This window comes from Vanessa tameamea, chromosome 16 (genome assembly GCF_037043105.1).
Source record: "Vanessa tameamea isolate UH-Manoa-2023 chromosome 16, ilVanTame1 primary haplotype, whole genome shotgun sequence".
NCBI classification, from domain to species: Eukaryota; Metazoa; Arthropoda; class Insecta; order Lepidoptera; family Nymphalidae; genus Vanessa; species Vanessa tameamea.
In genome coordinates this window covers 5,125,473-5,142,811 of record NC_087324.1, presented here as the reverse complement: position 1 = coordinate 5,142,811, position 17,339 = coordinate 5,125,473, and the positions used below count along the sequence as shown (strand labels likewise).

Below are 17,339 nucleotides of genomic sequence, written 5' to 3'. Positions count from 1 at the left end.
GTTTAGTATAAAACAATTTATTACTTAGAACATATGAATCATTATTTTTTATTTGTCAACAGATAATAAGGAACCCATCGATCAAAAACCAGAATTAACTCAAGAACAAAAGATGATGCGATTCTTAGAGCAGCATCAACAACAGCAACAGCAGCAACAACAGACTGTTCAACCACAACCATCTCAACAAAGTTGCAATGACAAAGAAGAAGAGCCAGAAACGCCAAGTCAACATAACTGTCCGTACTGCAACTTTAGTTGTGCAAGTGAAAGCAGATTAAATGCTCACGTTAACTCAGTACATGGTGATACAGTGCGGCATTTTATCTGTCCTTTGTGTCAAGATGCTTTCAAAGAGAGGCCGGCCCTCGAAAGACATGTTATGCAAATTCATTCGGTTAATTCGGAGGGTTTACAACGACTCCTTCTGCTTGTAGATCAAAGTCATTGGCTTAATGGAGGTAATCAACAACAAAGAGAGGAATCGAGACAAGGGGAAGAGAATGAAAGAGAAATTTCCTCTCCTCGTTCTGAAGGCAGCGTGGATGGTGAAACAGAACGCTGTTCAACATGCAATCGCACATTCCGTAATGTTGATGAGTTATGCCAGCATCAAAATGAATCCGGTCATTTAGAATTGAAACAAACACCACAAGGACCGGGCTACGTTTGTTGGAAAAAAGGATGTAATAGATATTTCGATTCCGCACACGCTTTACAAAATCATTTTCGAGAAGCCCATGCTCGTAATTCTATTGCAAATATGTCGGTATCGGAAAAACATGTATATAAATATCGCTGCAATCAGTGTAGCTTGGCATTTAAAACAATAGAAAAATTACAACTACATTCTCAATATCATGTCATTCGCGATGCAACAAAGTGTGTTTTGTGTGGAAGAAGTTTTAGATCTGTATTAGCTCTTCAGAAGCACGTTGAAACTTCGCATCCAGAGCTATCAGAAGATGAACTAAATGCTTTTAAACGAAGCCTTGCCTCTAATCCATTATTACAACCGGGTCATGGGGTGGCCTTGGACGCAGCAACCGCGGATTTGTTGCGAAAAGAATCTCTTCGAACACCTGAAGATGAACTTGGTGAAATGGAAGACAGAGATTCAAGTGCCACTGCTGCTGATGAGTCTGGTCATAATGACGCTGAAAACTCTGATGATTCAATTATTTACAAGGACCAACAATTCCTCGAAGACTACTTAAACTCCCAAGCAATGGCGGAAGATTCTTATAATGATCCAAACAGAAAATACAAATGTCACCGGTGCAAAGTTGCTTTTACGCGTCAGTCTTATTTGACAGCACATAATAAAACTCTGTTGCATAGAAAAGGAGAAAAACTTACTTATCCTATGGAAAAATATTTAGATCCTAACCGACCGTTCAAATGTGATGTATGCAAAGAATCGTTCACACAAAAGAATATCTTGCTTGTTCATTACAATAGTGTAAGTCATTTGCACAAATTAAAAAGAGCTATGCAAGAACAACAAAACAATAATAATCCTCCCGTTTCGCCCAGTGCTGGGACCGCGCCATCAAATTTGACTCTCACGCCTAAAAGTACATCAAGCGAGGAAGATGATCGTAAGCGATACAAGTGTAACATATGCAAAGTTGCGTATACTCAAGGAAGCACGCTGGATATTCACATGAGATCGGTTTTACATCAAACGAGGGCGGGAAAGTTGCAGGAACTAGCCGCCGCGGGCCACGTGGACTTGACAAGGCCTCTAGTCGAGCAGCCGGACAGAAACGACCCCGCTAAAATTTTACAAGACGTATTGTCGCCAAAAAATACATCCCCTTCGTCTACAAGTAGCGGGGGACCGCGTTCCTCACCCCCCGCGCGCCCAGGTAGTCCGCGATCCCCTCGCGCAGGTAGCGCCTCGTGCGAGCGCTGTCACGCGTCATTCCCTACTGGGGAGCTACTCGACGCACACCGTGCAACTTCATGTCCGTTTGGCGATGCGCGGGCGCATTCGCCTCTTGGTGACGCAGAGGCTGCGGCTCTAGACGAGATGGTAGCTAAGGGCAATCCGCCCAAAAGAAACTCACAAATGTATAAGCAACTACTCGAGACATTCGGATTTGACCTCGTCATGCAGTATAATGAAAATCAACGACGAAAACTGCAAGAAGAACGTGAGATGGCACGAGTGCCGAGCCCGCCACCGCCGCCACCTGAGGAGAAGCCTCCTGACGGCGAAATCAAATCGACGTGTCAACATTGTAACAAGGAGTTTTCTAGTGTTTTTGTTTTAAAGACTCATTGTGAAGAAGTGCATAAGGATAAGGTACCACTCGAGTTCCTGGAACAGTTCGCAGAACAGTTTAAATCGGAATATGAAAGGAAATCTGGTGCACCAAATTCGCCACGTGCTGCATCTCCCGCTCCTCAAGGTGACAGGTCACCGTCTCCGCGTGGTGACAATGGAAACTTCAACGAGAATGGGAACGGCGCAGGTGAAGCTCAAGCTGGTGCTTTGCTGGCAGCTCAGGTTCAAGAGATGCAGGCAGCTTTGAACATGCTGCAACTACAACAACAGTTGGGACAGCTACACCCGATGATGGCTCAGATGCTATCTCTTGGTCTTCCATTGGGACTCAACATGGGTGCGCTTGCTGCCATGAACTTGCAGCCACCACTAGTATCTCTCATGCTACCTCCACCACCGTTTGACGCAATGCCCTTCACACATGACGCCCAACTCAAACAGCAGCAGCTCATACAGCAACAGCAGCAGGTAAGCAATATAAATATGATTTTTAATTTAATCATAGGCTAAGTTCAATTATTAATTAAGTATCTCGAAGTAATTAATAAACATAATTACAGTTTTATATTATTTACTAATACGTCCGGACAAGAACTATTCTAATAATTAAATATTAAGTTAGAATAGTTTTAAAACTTCTTTCTTAATTGCCATGAATGTAAATAGATCAAATTTAATGTCTTATTTAATTTTAATGGTTTAATTTCCATGTGAAATTAATAATGTTTTAAAATTAATCGATGAGAATGATAAAAACACGGTTATATAGTTATAGAAAAAAAACGAACACGTACTGAAAATAAAGGATTCTATTTTTATTCAGTTAAAGAGCGCATTACGTCTTTTTTTATAAGTTATCAATGAAGTACATTGTATAAATCAACGTTAGATACTATAAAGCAAAGTTTCAACAGTTGTAAGGGTGATTTTCGATTGGTTTTATGTTGCGCAGCGAAGCGATACGATATTATTAATATTTTTTGAATAACAGTAATCATGTACGTTACGATTACTATAATAAAATAATGTGCAATTTTAATGAAAAGAATTGTACAATAATAAAAGAAGTTGTCAAACTATTTATATTTTCACGCCTCTTACATTTTCTTTGAATGTTGTATAACATTAAAATAAAGTTTAGAAAGTTATGAAAAAATCTTTATTTTTTTTTGTCATTTATAAATCGTAATATTCATTTGCATTTTTTACGTTAGCAAATTTTACGAGCGTCGCACGCACGATCGAACAACATCTTAATTTTCAAGTATTTAAGCTAAATGCTTACATGACATTCGTAGTTGACACTTTATTTTTATCTAGATGTTAATTTACAACTTGCCTTAAGAAAAATATTCATGTATGATACTTAAGCCAGCATATATTTTTGCATAACCATTTGATATTCAGATATACATAGATAAAAAAGATTAAAACTGAATTATATTTATTGCTTTTAAAACATATCATCCAAGTTATTACTAAAGATTAATCATAAAATAATTGTTATATTGTTCACAATCATGATGAGTAATTCTTCTTTGAATATAATTTTTCGTTAATTACTAATTACATATCAATATGATGACATTCACTGTAATCCTCGTGAAATGATTCACGGAATATATATTTGTTTAATACTTATTCCTAGAATAAATTTATATCATGTATATGCAATATATATAGAGGAAGATGTTTATTGAATATGTTTCGAATACTTCGATTTCTGTAACATTTGTAATAAGAAAATATATATTTGTAAAATTTTACTAGTTTTATGAGTTTGAAGCTAAGAAATCCATTAATTTATTGTTATGAACAAAAAAGTATTTACTACCGACTTAAGCTTAATATACTATGCTTGAATGGCTTACGGCTTATCTCACAACCTTAAGTGTGTGTTAGCTTGACAAACAAGGAACGCCGTTTGATTATTTCTGCTGTATAAATTCGTCCGTAAGGAGGATATCGACAGTATTATAAGATAAGAGTTACCTATCTATTTGTACAAACCAACAGGGCGTTCATTGTTACCCTTGCGAGGGGAAAAGTATTATTAATTCACAAAGGATTCTTTTAGCATTTATACTCGTAGTTACCTGCAATCAGTAAGCTAATATCAAACGATTATTTGTGTTACCTTATGATTTATATTAGCGATAAATATATACTACGTTCAGTTTTTATTCAATTTAATCACATTTTGTTGTTAAGTAATGTGCGAAGCCTTTTATACAAAAATAAATAATATTATTTGTTCACAGGCAAATGCTGCAGCTGGTCAGAAACGTGCTCGCACTCGCATCACAGACGATCAATTGAAGATTCTACGTTCGCACTTTGACATAAATAATTCACCAAGTGATGAGGCAATTGCGAAAATGGCTAAACAATCTGGACTAGCCACAAAGGTCATCAAACATTGGTTCCGAAATACGCTTTTCAAAGAGCGCCAACGGAACAAGGACTCTCCTTATAATTTTAATAATCCTCCATCTACGACTCTGAACTTGGAAGAATACGAAAAAACAGGTGAAGCGAAAGTAACAACTTTGGATTCTTCAGCTAGTTCTGATGAAGGCAAACCTCCACCTGAAAAAAAAGCAAAAACTGAAGACATGACGTTGATTAACCAACAGGAAGTAAAATCTGAACCAAATGACGAACCCTCAATTGAAGAAAAATATAACTCATATGACGATCGCCATCAAGAAGATAGGACGTTTAGCTTTCAACAAATTCCACCTCAAAGTCCGGCATTAAATAATTCTGATAATATACAAAATATATCGAGACCGCAAACGCCTACTCATATATCACTGAATTCTTTAATTCAGTCTCAGTTGGATTCAATACCTGCAACGAGTATACCTCAGCCACCACACCCATCGATGCTACCACCAAAATTAAATCCGAATTTCACGTCCCCAAACTCCGCGCCCCCGAACGTCCTACCTTTGACCCCAAATCGGAGCCTAAGTCCTGGCAGAGGACCGGCCGATTTCGGACTTTCCGGGGGCAACTCGAACGGATCCAACAGCTCGGGGTCTTCTGGCAAACGCGCCAACAGAACTAGATTTACAGATTATCAAATCAAAGTTCTTCAGGAATTTTTTGAAAACAACGCATATCCAAAAGATGATGATTTGGAATATCTTTCAAAATTATTAGGACTAAGCCCAAGAGTAATCGTGGTTTGGTTTCAAAATGCACGTCAAAAAGCAAGAAAAGTTTATGAAAACCAGCCAGCCGCTGATCCACCGGCGGGCTCAATGGATGACGCTAACCGATTTCAAAGGACTCCTGGCCTTAATTACCAATGTAAAAAATGCCAATTAGTTTTTCAACGATATTACGAATTGATAAGACATCAAAAAACTCATTGTTTTAAGGAAGAGGATGCGAAACGATCAGCACAGGCTCAGGCGGCTGCTGCTCAAGTCGCCGCTACTCTTAGTAGTGAAGACTCAAACTCAAGTATCGTAGAACACCACGTTCCGCATGTGCCAGTATCACCGGCACCACCTCGCACTCCTACGCCTGCGGCCCCAAACTATCCAGTTTCTCCGGCCCCACCTGCGCCACATACACCCATTACACCTCTAACACATCAGCCAAGAGAAGAAAAAGATGGTAATTTTCAATGTGATAAATGCAATCTAGTCTTCCCACGATTTGATTTATGGCGAGAACATCAACTTATTCACATCATGAATCCAAATTTATTTCCTACATATCCACCTGACTCCCCTTTTGGAATCTTACAACAACATGCTCAACTACAACAGTTAAATGCATCGCTCACAAATGATGAATCACGCCATCCATTAGTTGCAGCCCTAAATCAACAAGTAGCTAAAAGAAAATTTGATGAGTTTGAGGAGGTAGATACTGGAGAACAACCGAAAGATAAACGACTTCGAACTACTATTTTACCAGAACAATTGGATTACCTATATCAAAAGTACCAAATAGAATCTAACCCATCCCGGAAAATGCTGGAAAATATTGCCCGTGAGGTAGGGTTAAAAAAAAGAGTGGTTCAAGTTTGGTTTCAAAATACACGAGCACGGGAAAGGAAAGGACAATTTCGAGCTCATGCACAAGTCATAAATAAGCGATGTCCCTTCTGTCCAGCTCTGTTTAAAGTGAAAAGTGCGCTGGAAAGTCATCTAAGTACTAAACATGCAGATCAATGCGCTCGAGGAGAAATCAACGTTGACGCTCTTCCAGATGAAGAACTAAGTACTGAATCAACACCAAGTTTTGGCTCGCAACAAAGTGATAGGCAGCAAAATTTTTCCCAAGCGGGGGCTCCCATGTTGCCCCCTATTTTCCCGCCTTTTCACTCAGACATGGAGAAATTTATCAAGCAGTACAGTGAGGAATCAATGAAACGATATGTGAGTGAGCTTCAAGCACATGCAGTCGCTCAACAGAACGGCAGTAGTGGTAATGAGCCTTCTGAAAGACGTATAGAACATGGAAAATCAGAAATACCATTAGATCTCAGTAAGCCTGTAGATTTGTCTCGGCCAGGATCAGATGCTGACGAACGTTCAGATACCGCTTCGGAAACTATGGAGTTCTACGAAGAAGATGAACCTACTTCGCCTTTACCCGGTCAGCAACACACGCCAAGACCCCCTGGTAAACGCTTCCGAACGCAAATGTCTTCTATACAGGTGAAGATCATGAAATCGTTATTTGGTGATTATAAAACGCCGACGATGGCTGAGTGTGAAGCACTTGGACGGGAAATTGGGCTACCAAAACGTGTGGTTCAAGTGTGGTTCCAAAACGCTCGAGCCAAAGAAAAGAAAGCACGTCTCGCGGCTGGTCTATCGGAAGTGTCTGATGCGCAGCCACCAGATGACTGCCGAGTGTGTGATTTTAAATACAGTCATAAGTATTCCGTTCAAGACCACGTGTTCACGCGCAGTCATATCGCCGCCGTACGGGCAAGACTGGAAAGCAGCGCTGGCGCCGGAGAAGATAGCACACTTGCTCTGATGCAGATGGCAGCACGGCTGGAGGGCGGTCTTGGAAGCGAATTGCACAACGCGTTTCTGCGACCACAACTCGCCGGCAATGGTGAGTGCACTACTTGACCGCGGTCCCGGTCGTCTAGTGTTTACGAGCACTATGCGACTTTGGACTTCCTAATGTAGAACCTCGCAGCGGCGAGCTTCGCTCACACGAAGAATCTTATTGTTGCTTTCCGTTTTTATTAACTTTTACAATATTCTCGTATAGAGCGAAGCTCATATAGTGCCGTGACGGTCGTTGGTCTATTTTCCTACTAGTGAGTCCTTTTGTAAATAGTTTTTAGATGTTACGCGATATAGTTATGCAATTTCTAAGTGATGTTGATACTTTTATGTCGATGAAGAGTATATCTTTTAAAATCTATTTGTGGCTGTCCTTGAGAAAATGTGCACTAGATAGGTTTTTCAAATGTAATGCTCATTCCTGTGTATTAACGACACGTTCGTGACTGATCAATAGCAATTATTTATGAATCTATGCAATACTGTAAATTAAATTGCATAAAAATCCAAGATTAAAATTTAACGTGTCATCATTGTAGTTATAATTGAGCTTAGTTTTATAGTTTAGTGACAAGAGTGATAGACCGCGAGTCTCGTCGCGAGAGGTACGAGAGGCGTGCCGGCCGGTCGGTGGGTCGGTGGGCCGGTGGGCGTCCCTCTCTAAGCCGCCGCTATTTAAATGCAAACGAACACAACAATGGTAGGAGTTAGGACGCGTGAAGGACGTCGTATATCTAATGAGACCGATCTGGCGCACATGCATTTCTCTCCACATGAATAATCAATTATTTAAATGACGCCAATCAAAAGACTTTCTTGGAAATTCAACGTAAATATCGATTGTTTCTTTTATTTTAACTCGATTATTATATCATTAGTCGCATTGGGAACCAACATCACATAGTTATATGCATAGTATACTAGTAATCTGTTGCATAATATTATTCTTCCTAGTTGTTCATATTTAAAACTCCTATTAGGTTTTAGAGACTTGTCGATTGTTGTAGGAATGTAATGAAAACCAAATTATATATTATAGAGAATTTAAAACATTTAGTTAATATGTAAAGTCAAAGCGAAGCCTGAAGTCTTTAATACTATTTAAATAAGGTGCCTTGTAGGATCCAAGTGTTTGTAAATTATTGCCCAGAGCTCCACTGTAAATATTTAAATGATCATGTAAAAGTATACTATTAGAGTTTAATGTTAGGTCGCTGTAAAGATTGTCTCTAACCGCTGTCGCAATGCGTACTGCGATTAGTTGTATGCAGTATAGATAGATTTAAATAAATATATTGTTCGTTTCATAGAGGCATCTTAAAAACTTGTGATATAACTGTATCTAATTAGTATACCACATATCTTCTGCAAGGGGAACAAAAATATATGCAGACATAACATAGAAGAGTTTGTTGTATTTTACATAATAATGAATACTTCGGTGACTTGTGGGGTCGCCGGCTGCAGTTTTTGATATTCGACTAACGAATTTACATAAGAGTGGCTAAAAATTGGGGAGTTGGGCGATATGCAAATATTTTCTTCAAATTTAAATGTGCTATAGGTACATAGAGACTCGTGCGCAACCTTCCGCGCGTACAACAAATCGTCGCACGCGCCGCGGGTGTTGCCTTTGAGTTCCTATTTATTATGTGAAAACCTACCTCCCGTCTTACGTGCCAAGATACTTTTCCTTATGCTTTCAAATGCAAATATTGCACTTTGAAATCGTCCACATATTTTGAATATTTGATACGCAAAATACTCTTTACAGGTCCCTTATTATTTGCATATCGCTTTTGTTATTATTTTCTTTGCTTTTGTTATGTTTGTATTTATTTTTGTTCTTTAGTTTTATTTTATTTTATTTTTTGTTTCATTTAGATTATAATATGTACCTTGGTGTGTCAGACAGCTGACGAATACCTTGATATTGAATTTGCCTCCAATACGACTTCCAATAACTTTATTTTAATTTGTATTATTTAAGTTTACCTAATTATATGCGATCTGCATTTACTGTTATTAAAATGATATTTTTCGAAATATTTTTTAAAAGTGAAGTCCAGTGCCAGCCAGTGAATTATATCTTTGGTTTAAGATGATAACTATTGTCTTTCAACTGGTATAAAGATGAAAAAATCTTGTAAACTGAATAGTATTATTATAATTATTATCTACAGTTATTATATTTGCCGAATTCGTTGAAATAAATGCAATATTTATATTATTGAGTTATGTTTTTTTTTTTCTTTTTTGTTTCCTTGGTTCCTTTATCCTATGTTTGTAATAATATTTTTATATATTTTTTTTATAATATAATATTTTAAAAAATAACAAAGACACATTGTTGCTTGTTTGTTGACGATCTCCAGCTAAGATTTCGAAAAAATAAAGGACAGGTGAGCATTGACATTTAATAAGTTGAATGCGATCTTGAGTTTACGCATTTTAAGCCTGTACCTGTAGCTTAAAACAAAGGGCTGAGGACACTCTCGAAATGAAAAACACACAAAGCCTAAAACAAAGAAAGATTTGAAGATGTTTCCTCCTCAGTGGGTGGTGCTGTCATTTAAAATACTATTTTTATGTTAATAAATAAACAGATTGCTAGTTAAAATAAATCTTAAATATGATTCGTTATTTGTAATAATAGTAATAATTCTGGCTAGTAGATGACAACGCCAGGCAAATAACAATGTATTAGCAACGATCGTGACGGCACGCGCTTTAAGATAACTTTTTTTTTATTCGTTTTATGTTTTTGTAGAATACTAGTTGTTAATTTTTTTATATGTTTATGTAAAATACTTAAAACTACGATCTGGTAATGACTATGATTGAGCTATGAACATAGTGATTTTAGAAAATAATTCACCACTCATAGCAAATATTTGATATGATTACTTGGTAAATAATATTTTATGTAGCTAGAAATAAATGTTAGTCAGTATTGAAACTCTTACAAATGAAGATTGAATCAAAATATCTGACGTCTTTGTAGCAAAAAATACCTTCGCATAGAGGTAGTTCACAGTCATCGATACTCGATTGACAGACCGTCGCATAATCAATCAACAAAAAAAGATAAAACATCGCGCCGGCATTGCAGCTGAACGAATAAAGGCAATAAGTTTGTAAACGATATTACTATCTATCATTGAAAAATCCCTTACTAACAAAACGCACTTTTTTTCACTCACCCACAATATTCGTGATTACAAAAAATATTAAATTACACAACCAACAAAGAAATAAAACTAATGTTGGAAAAAATCTCCCGTTACCGAACCAACTAATTATTTCATTGTATAACACAATAATGTAGACGTGCTTGCTGGAAAACAACTCTTTTTGTTAAACGACAAAAGATTTTTTCCACATTCCGAAACGATATCATGACGATATTAACGTATCGTTGAAGAAGTAGATCAACTATTCAGAATTACTTTTTTAATTCAAATCCACTGATATTATTCTGACTCTCTATTTTTTTAGTTATAAACGATAACAAAATATTTAAGTATAAACTATTTATTAAATTCAGTCTGCCAGTAATTTTCAGGTTTGATCTAGATTATGGGAAGTAATTAAGTACCTACTTTGACTCTTACTAAATAAAGTGTACTTAATACATTGTTATAACATAATGTATTAAAAAGTAAATATACTTCTATATTCAATACAAGAATTAAAATTTAAATCATTTTATCATAAACATTACTTACAACTACAAAAAATACTTAGTTTAATGAAATGCATAAATATTACGACCTTATTGTAAAGCTTGATTCTTGCAGTAGAAGTGAAGTGTTGTTGAGATATGATAATTATGTTTTATACCTAGTTTTACGCCAATTATTATAATTCCCTATTTATTATAATAATCATTGTTTATTTGTAAAGATTAGATTCATTTTATAGAGTGAGGGTAGAAGTAGAGACAAAAATTTGTGTTATTGTTGAGATTATTCCTATAAGTAATGTAAATATTCAGAGGAAATAACGAAAACAAACAGTATCTTTTTCTTACGTTTGCCACCGGATTCTCTTTTTTCTTAAACAGTTGGCAAGCTTTATTGCTATCAAACAAAACAATTAAAAAATATATGCAAATTTATATTATGTTTTCCTTCATTTTTTATATTTCCCTTAATGATTGGTCGTATTTCGATCAATGAGTAAACACTAGCTTTCCTTATTAAGTATATTACTTAAAACCTAACAATACAAATTTAACAATAGAGATGGGGAAAAGTACAAATAACTAAATACTATATTTTCGAAAATAGACATGTAGGTAAATTTTTCATAATCAACAAACTTGACAAGAAATTATACGGTTCGTGTCAAAAGTTTATTAATATTTGATGACAAGATAACAGTAACTAGCAGAAGCTACTTAAACGGAACCGGCAGTTAACGAAGTTATCACCGTGGGACATGTATTTGATTGTTACGAGGTGTAATTTACATTCCAGTCTAAGTTCGCACATTCTATTTAAAGTTTAGTGGCGCGGCGAGCGAGCTGCAAATTTAGCTAAATTGTAATAATGCGAGGGCAAGCTTGAGGCAGGAGGGGCCGACCGGAGTCACGTCGGGTCCCAGCCCATTAGCCGTTCCAAACCGTATCGACAAATAACGCCAATTATTGGATCGCTCTACAATCTTTTTACAATTTCTTCTCCGTCCGTTATTATATTTCTATTAAGCCTTTTTTGTAATCAAACTACTAATGATTCGATTCCATTTCCTAGGCGGACGTGCCGTCCCCGCGATGTTAATGACACTATGTAATTAGATCCGGATGGTTTGAGGGCGTTGACTTGCCGCGGTGCTCATCTGCTATATAATAGCAAAGTGTCAATTTTAGTAAAAATATGGTAATTTACAACGACTTATTTTTTTCAACGGTTAATGATAATCAGCACGTGCGCACCCAACGAACCCAAGTGTGAGAGTAAATTTATATGATGATTTACAGGAAATTTTAGCGTTCACCAATAAAAATAATCATTAGATTCAGTCTTTTTAGAGGCTGTCTGAATTAAATTAATGCATATAATAAGTAAATATTTTTAATTATACAAACTTCACAAAAGTTTAAGAAATTGTATACCAAGATATCATTCAATTATAACAAAATTATATGGAATAGATACTAAATTACATTGTTTCGAATTATTGTTTTGACGAAATCCAACAATCTGCATGGTCTAACGCAATCCTTCAGTATTCACTTAACCGTAAACACAACAGATAACTGTTCAGACTAATTATTTAATGTAATCACAACTAAAAGTTTAATGGCAAAAATAATTTAAACAAGATTAACGCATCACACAGAATAAAATAACATGCAATTCCTCAGCTTCCCAAACTATCGAGTGCATGTGGAAGTTAAATCAACGATAAATGCCAATTCGTAGTTCAATCACCGCCGCGGAGGGCCGTTGATATAAAAAAAAAAAAAACTAAACGCGGTCATGTTTCAATTTGCCAAATTGATTTGTGGTGCGAACAGCGTTTCACGCGCATTGATGACTCTAACGATACTGATTTACAAGTACAAATAAAACGTATCAGTTCAATCGCCATGTTAAGAAAAAAATGAATATCGGGTTTATATTTGTCATCAACAGCAAATTATTCATCTTTGGAAACATTCGTATTACATATAGTTATTATTATTTTTAACACGGCATATACAGATGGTATGAAATCTGCAGTGAAATAAAAAAAAAACTAAAATCACTGTTTCAATTGCTTTATCGTATAAAATAAATAAAAATAGAAAATTAACTTAAAGACAGACCTCATAGTTAGCATTCTTTTAGACAATCAAATTAATTTCAAAACCACTTGATTTATTTTATTACACGCCAAAGTAATTGCATTAAAGCCTTCAAAGTTAGAGAACACTCATTACCAACCGTACTTCCGCATAAACGTTCATTTATTTGCTAAATAACAGGTTGACAAAGCAACAGGCTGGGCTAGACACCTAGTTATTACTTAGGGCAAAATCGCATGTGAAGTAAGACAGTCGTAGGTGCATATTGTTTTTTTATTTAATTTTTTGTTCATCTATTGTACTAAACTGATATACAATTGATACAGTTTTTATAATAAGTTTTTTATAATTTAAAAGCTGTTGCTTTTTTTATAAACAATTTTGATATATTATCTCTTACATGACTAAATTTTTATGTCACATGCAGTCGAACAAAAATTTATAAAATTACAGCCTTGTTAAGTGTTTAAGTTACGCTTAAAATAAGACAATATAATTATGACAAAAGAAAATAAGGCGGAGAATGGGATTTATACACAGAAATCGTGATCTTGAATTTTTTACTTTTTTGTCTTTGTTGAAGACGTAAAGTTAATCTTTGATTATTTATAGTTACTTCAAGCTAACTAGAATCCTTTCATACTCTATATCAGGATCTTAGTAATAGAATAAAAATATAAGTGTTTTCATTTTAATAAATGAACAATAATAATAAACCTATCAGTAGGCACGGAGGGCCAGCAATAAGACCTTCGCTGAATATCGAATCATAACTATTCTATTTCTAGCACATGTTTATTAAATGTTAAAATTTTTAAAGCAGACGCGGAATTTTTAACATATCGATACAAGAACTTTGAATTTATCGATGACGATTGTTGACATTCAAAAAATTCCGCGGATATATGAATATATACATGCGCAAAGACAAAGTTTTTTTGTTACACCTCGTGGTTTTGGTCGCAGACAAATCGCCTTACCTATTCCCGCCTTAAGATTTTCTAAACAGAAGAACGTCTCATTACGGAGTATTAAAGTCGTGATTATTATTTTAATCGTTTGGCTAACAAAGAGAAATAGCTTTGGAGATTAGCGGCAATTATCTGTGGAGTCATCATATACAACATAATTATCCCGATGCTTAAGCCTTATTGCCAAGGTATTAGGGTAATATCATTACTTAATTTCAAGCATTTCGCCCAGGTTATTTCTTCCTGATGTGAATTTTCTACCAGGATCTCATAAATGGTCCAGGTTTTGTCCTAAAAAAAGATTTTCAAATATTAAACACCGCAACATAAATACTTACCTAATCAATGCTTGGTCGAAACCTGTCTTAAAATTCTAGAGCACTACAAGTATCTGTGTATTTTACTAATAATAAAGTAATCATTAGTAATTTTAATGACCTAAATAATAAGCTCATAATTATAATCTCCAAATTTTATATATATATTTGATACGGGAAAGAAAAACCATATCAAAAATTTAAATATATCTAGAACAAATGTATGTTACATAAAAATTACGATTAGATCACGTTAGTTTAGGCGCCATTATTGGGGGAATAAAAACACAAGGACATTAATTATTTTATAAATTACTGCCACATCAAAAAAGTAAGTAAGTTTGAATATCGAACTTTATTCCAATAGTCATTTAATTTTAAGGAAGTATTTCATGTCACGTAAAATAAAATAATAAAATTCAAATATTTTCAAATTTAATTAAAATAGTATTAAGTTATTTGCTATTATATTTAGTTGGCAACGTTTAACAAGAGTTTTCGAAACGTACGTGTATTATAAATTACTTTGGCTCATTTCCCATTGATAAGCTTCGTCTCGCCTTCTATACAGAGATTTAAAAAGTTTATTCCGATCGGATATTTTCTTAACAAAATCTGCGCAGTCACCTCATAATTACATTGCCAGTTAATAAAATATCATAATAATGACACAATTATTAATTAGTTAAACTTTATTCAAAAATAATCTTAAGGTAGTATAAAATAAAGTCGCATTTCGCGTCTTTAAACTTCGCGTTTTAAATTTCTATTTTTTTTTTTAGCACAATTAAGCTAATGAATTACGTTAGGCTTAAGTATACAGTCTTAATTTATTAAGTGTAATAAAGGATAAATAAAGGAGTCTTAGGGTCAAATATGACATGAAAATTATAATACATGAAGATAATATCGAACCATCATAAAAATATGTACAGAACACACAACTAGTCTTGATACTAGTCAAGTAAAAGTAACAACTTAAATTTATAAAATAAAAAAATATATATGCATTTACTTCACTTTATTTGTCACAAGTTTAACCTTCACCCTTATAAAAATAAATAACACATTACTGTAATATGCGTTTTTCCATTGTTACACTTTGTAATAATTTTGATATTAGAAATGAGTTACATATTTGAATAAACACGTGTGAAAAAACGTGTACACTGTATGATTGATGAGCTTAATACAAACAGAAAGATTCCTTGGATGATTATATTATAATATTTCATTATGCATAATTATATTGACCGTAAATTAAAATTTAGATAAGACATAAACATGCCCTAAGGGCATAATGACAATAACAGTATATAGAAATGAAATTAACGCCATTCAAAGCATAAAGCTAAAAGTAAGTGAAGAAAACATTGTACAAATTAGAAAATCAGGTACAAAGTGGCACAATTCTCCGCGAACGAGCAAGCGGTTAACGCAAACCGACGAGCCCCGCCCGCGATATTTTCATTACCACCATAAATACCAAGCAATCTTCGACTACCATTGAGGTTGCAACTTAATTACGTTTCATGGTATCCAACGCGTCTCAACAATAAAACGCCTGACGTGACATTAACGCCATGAGTACGCATTGTTCTCGAAAAATCATTCCGATTTATAAACGATCTGGGCAGAGCGAGACACTTCTGGAGGTCATTTAAATTCCATCAATAGTAGGAATTTAAGCGCAATCTTTGAAGTCCATTATTAACTAATCGAATTTTAGTTTTCGTAACGTGCTGAACCAAAAACAGAAATGTTCGGAAACTTTTTGATACTATCCCCACAATGTTATCGACTGTTGACGAAATACTTTTAACATTTTTATTCCATGTTTGAAATTAAGAAACAAAAAAATACCCAATTATAACAAAGGTCAGTATAAATCGTTTGTTAGAAAGCAACACTGTATATTTACATCACCACCATAAACACGACGCAATTAAGCAACGAAAAAAAAATCAATGCCACAATATTCAACCGGAATCGCAATGCAACTAAATTACTGCCAAGAGCATTTAATTGCTCCTTAAATGGTTTACGTGACTCCAATGCGTTAATACGTTAAGTACACATTGTTCACGAAAAAATATTACCGATTTAAACTTAAGACATGGTCAATGTAAGACTTAAAACAATTTTAAAATTTCCTTAAAAAATCATATAACCGGCTTCGTAAAAATTCATCGGGAACGGTTAAGGAGAAAAGAATGTTATGAATAAAGTAATTGGATAAATACATTTGAGATATGATCTCTTAAAAGATAAAGTTGAGGTGATGGAAGAAACACAAACCATAAATCCACGAGAAAATACTCTTTTACATAATTCATGATCGTCGGTTGTTAGTGTTAGATGAACCTATCGTATCAATCTGATCCACTTATTTAATATAAATAAAATGTTGTTTTTTTTAATTCACGATCGAACCTACTTGGTCTGAATAACTTTGAGGATAACTGGAGATCGTTAATTACAATATATTACAGCCGGGCTGTAGAAACAGACACTCTGCCTACGGGATAAATTAAAAAGTAAATAAAAAATTCTTGACATATTTCAGTATGTTTCAATTTGTATTCAGGATAAATTGAATTCAGTTTTAAATTATACAAAATAACTAAGGTGCGTGTGACGTTTGTGTTTACGAAGTTATGGAAAACGATAGAAGCATACGTATACCACTTCTAGAATAACGTAAATAAATCTGAATTATAACCCTACTATAGGAAGTGAATCAGAAGAAAGATGGTGATTTACTAACTTAAACATACTTATCCCTTAAGTTAAATATTAGTAATTCAAACAACTTAATGTATCTACTAAAATTTTATTTATTTTTAAAAGAATACTGTTTTTTGAGTATCAAGTAATATGAATATTCAATTAGATATTTTTTTCTCATAGGTCAGT

General features: G+C 34.7%; 1 protein-coding gene across 1 annotated transcript in view; it reads left to right on the top strand.

Moving 5' to 3' along the window:
- Positions 1-17,339, top strand: part of LOC113393897 (zinc finger homeobox protein 3) — a 110,747-nt gene that overhangs the window by 35,714 nt on the left and 57,694 nt on the right. Inside the window, exons 3-4 of the mRNA XM_026631006.2 lie at positions 63-2,761; positions 4,555-7,384. Of these exons, the coding sequence (XP_026486791.2) occupies positions 63-2,761; positions 4,555-7,384 (5,529 nt within the window). The remainder of the gene's footprint in view (positions 1-62; positions 2,762-4,554; positions 7,385-17,339) is intronic.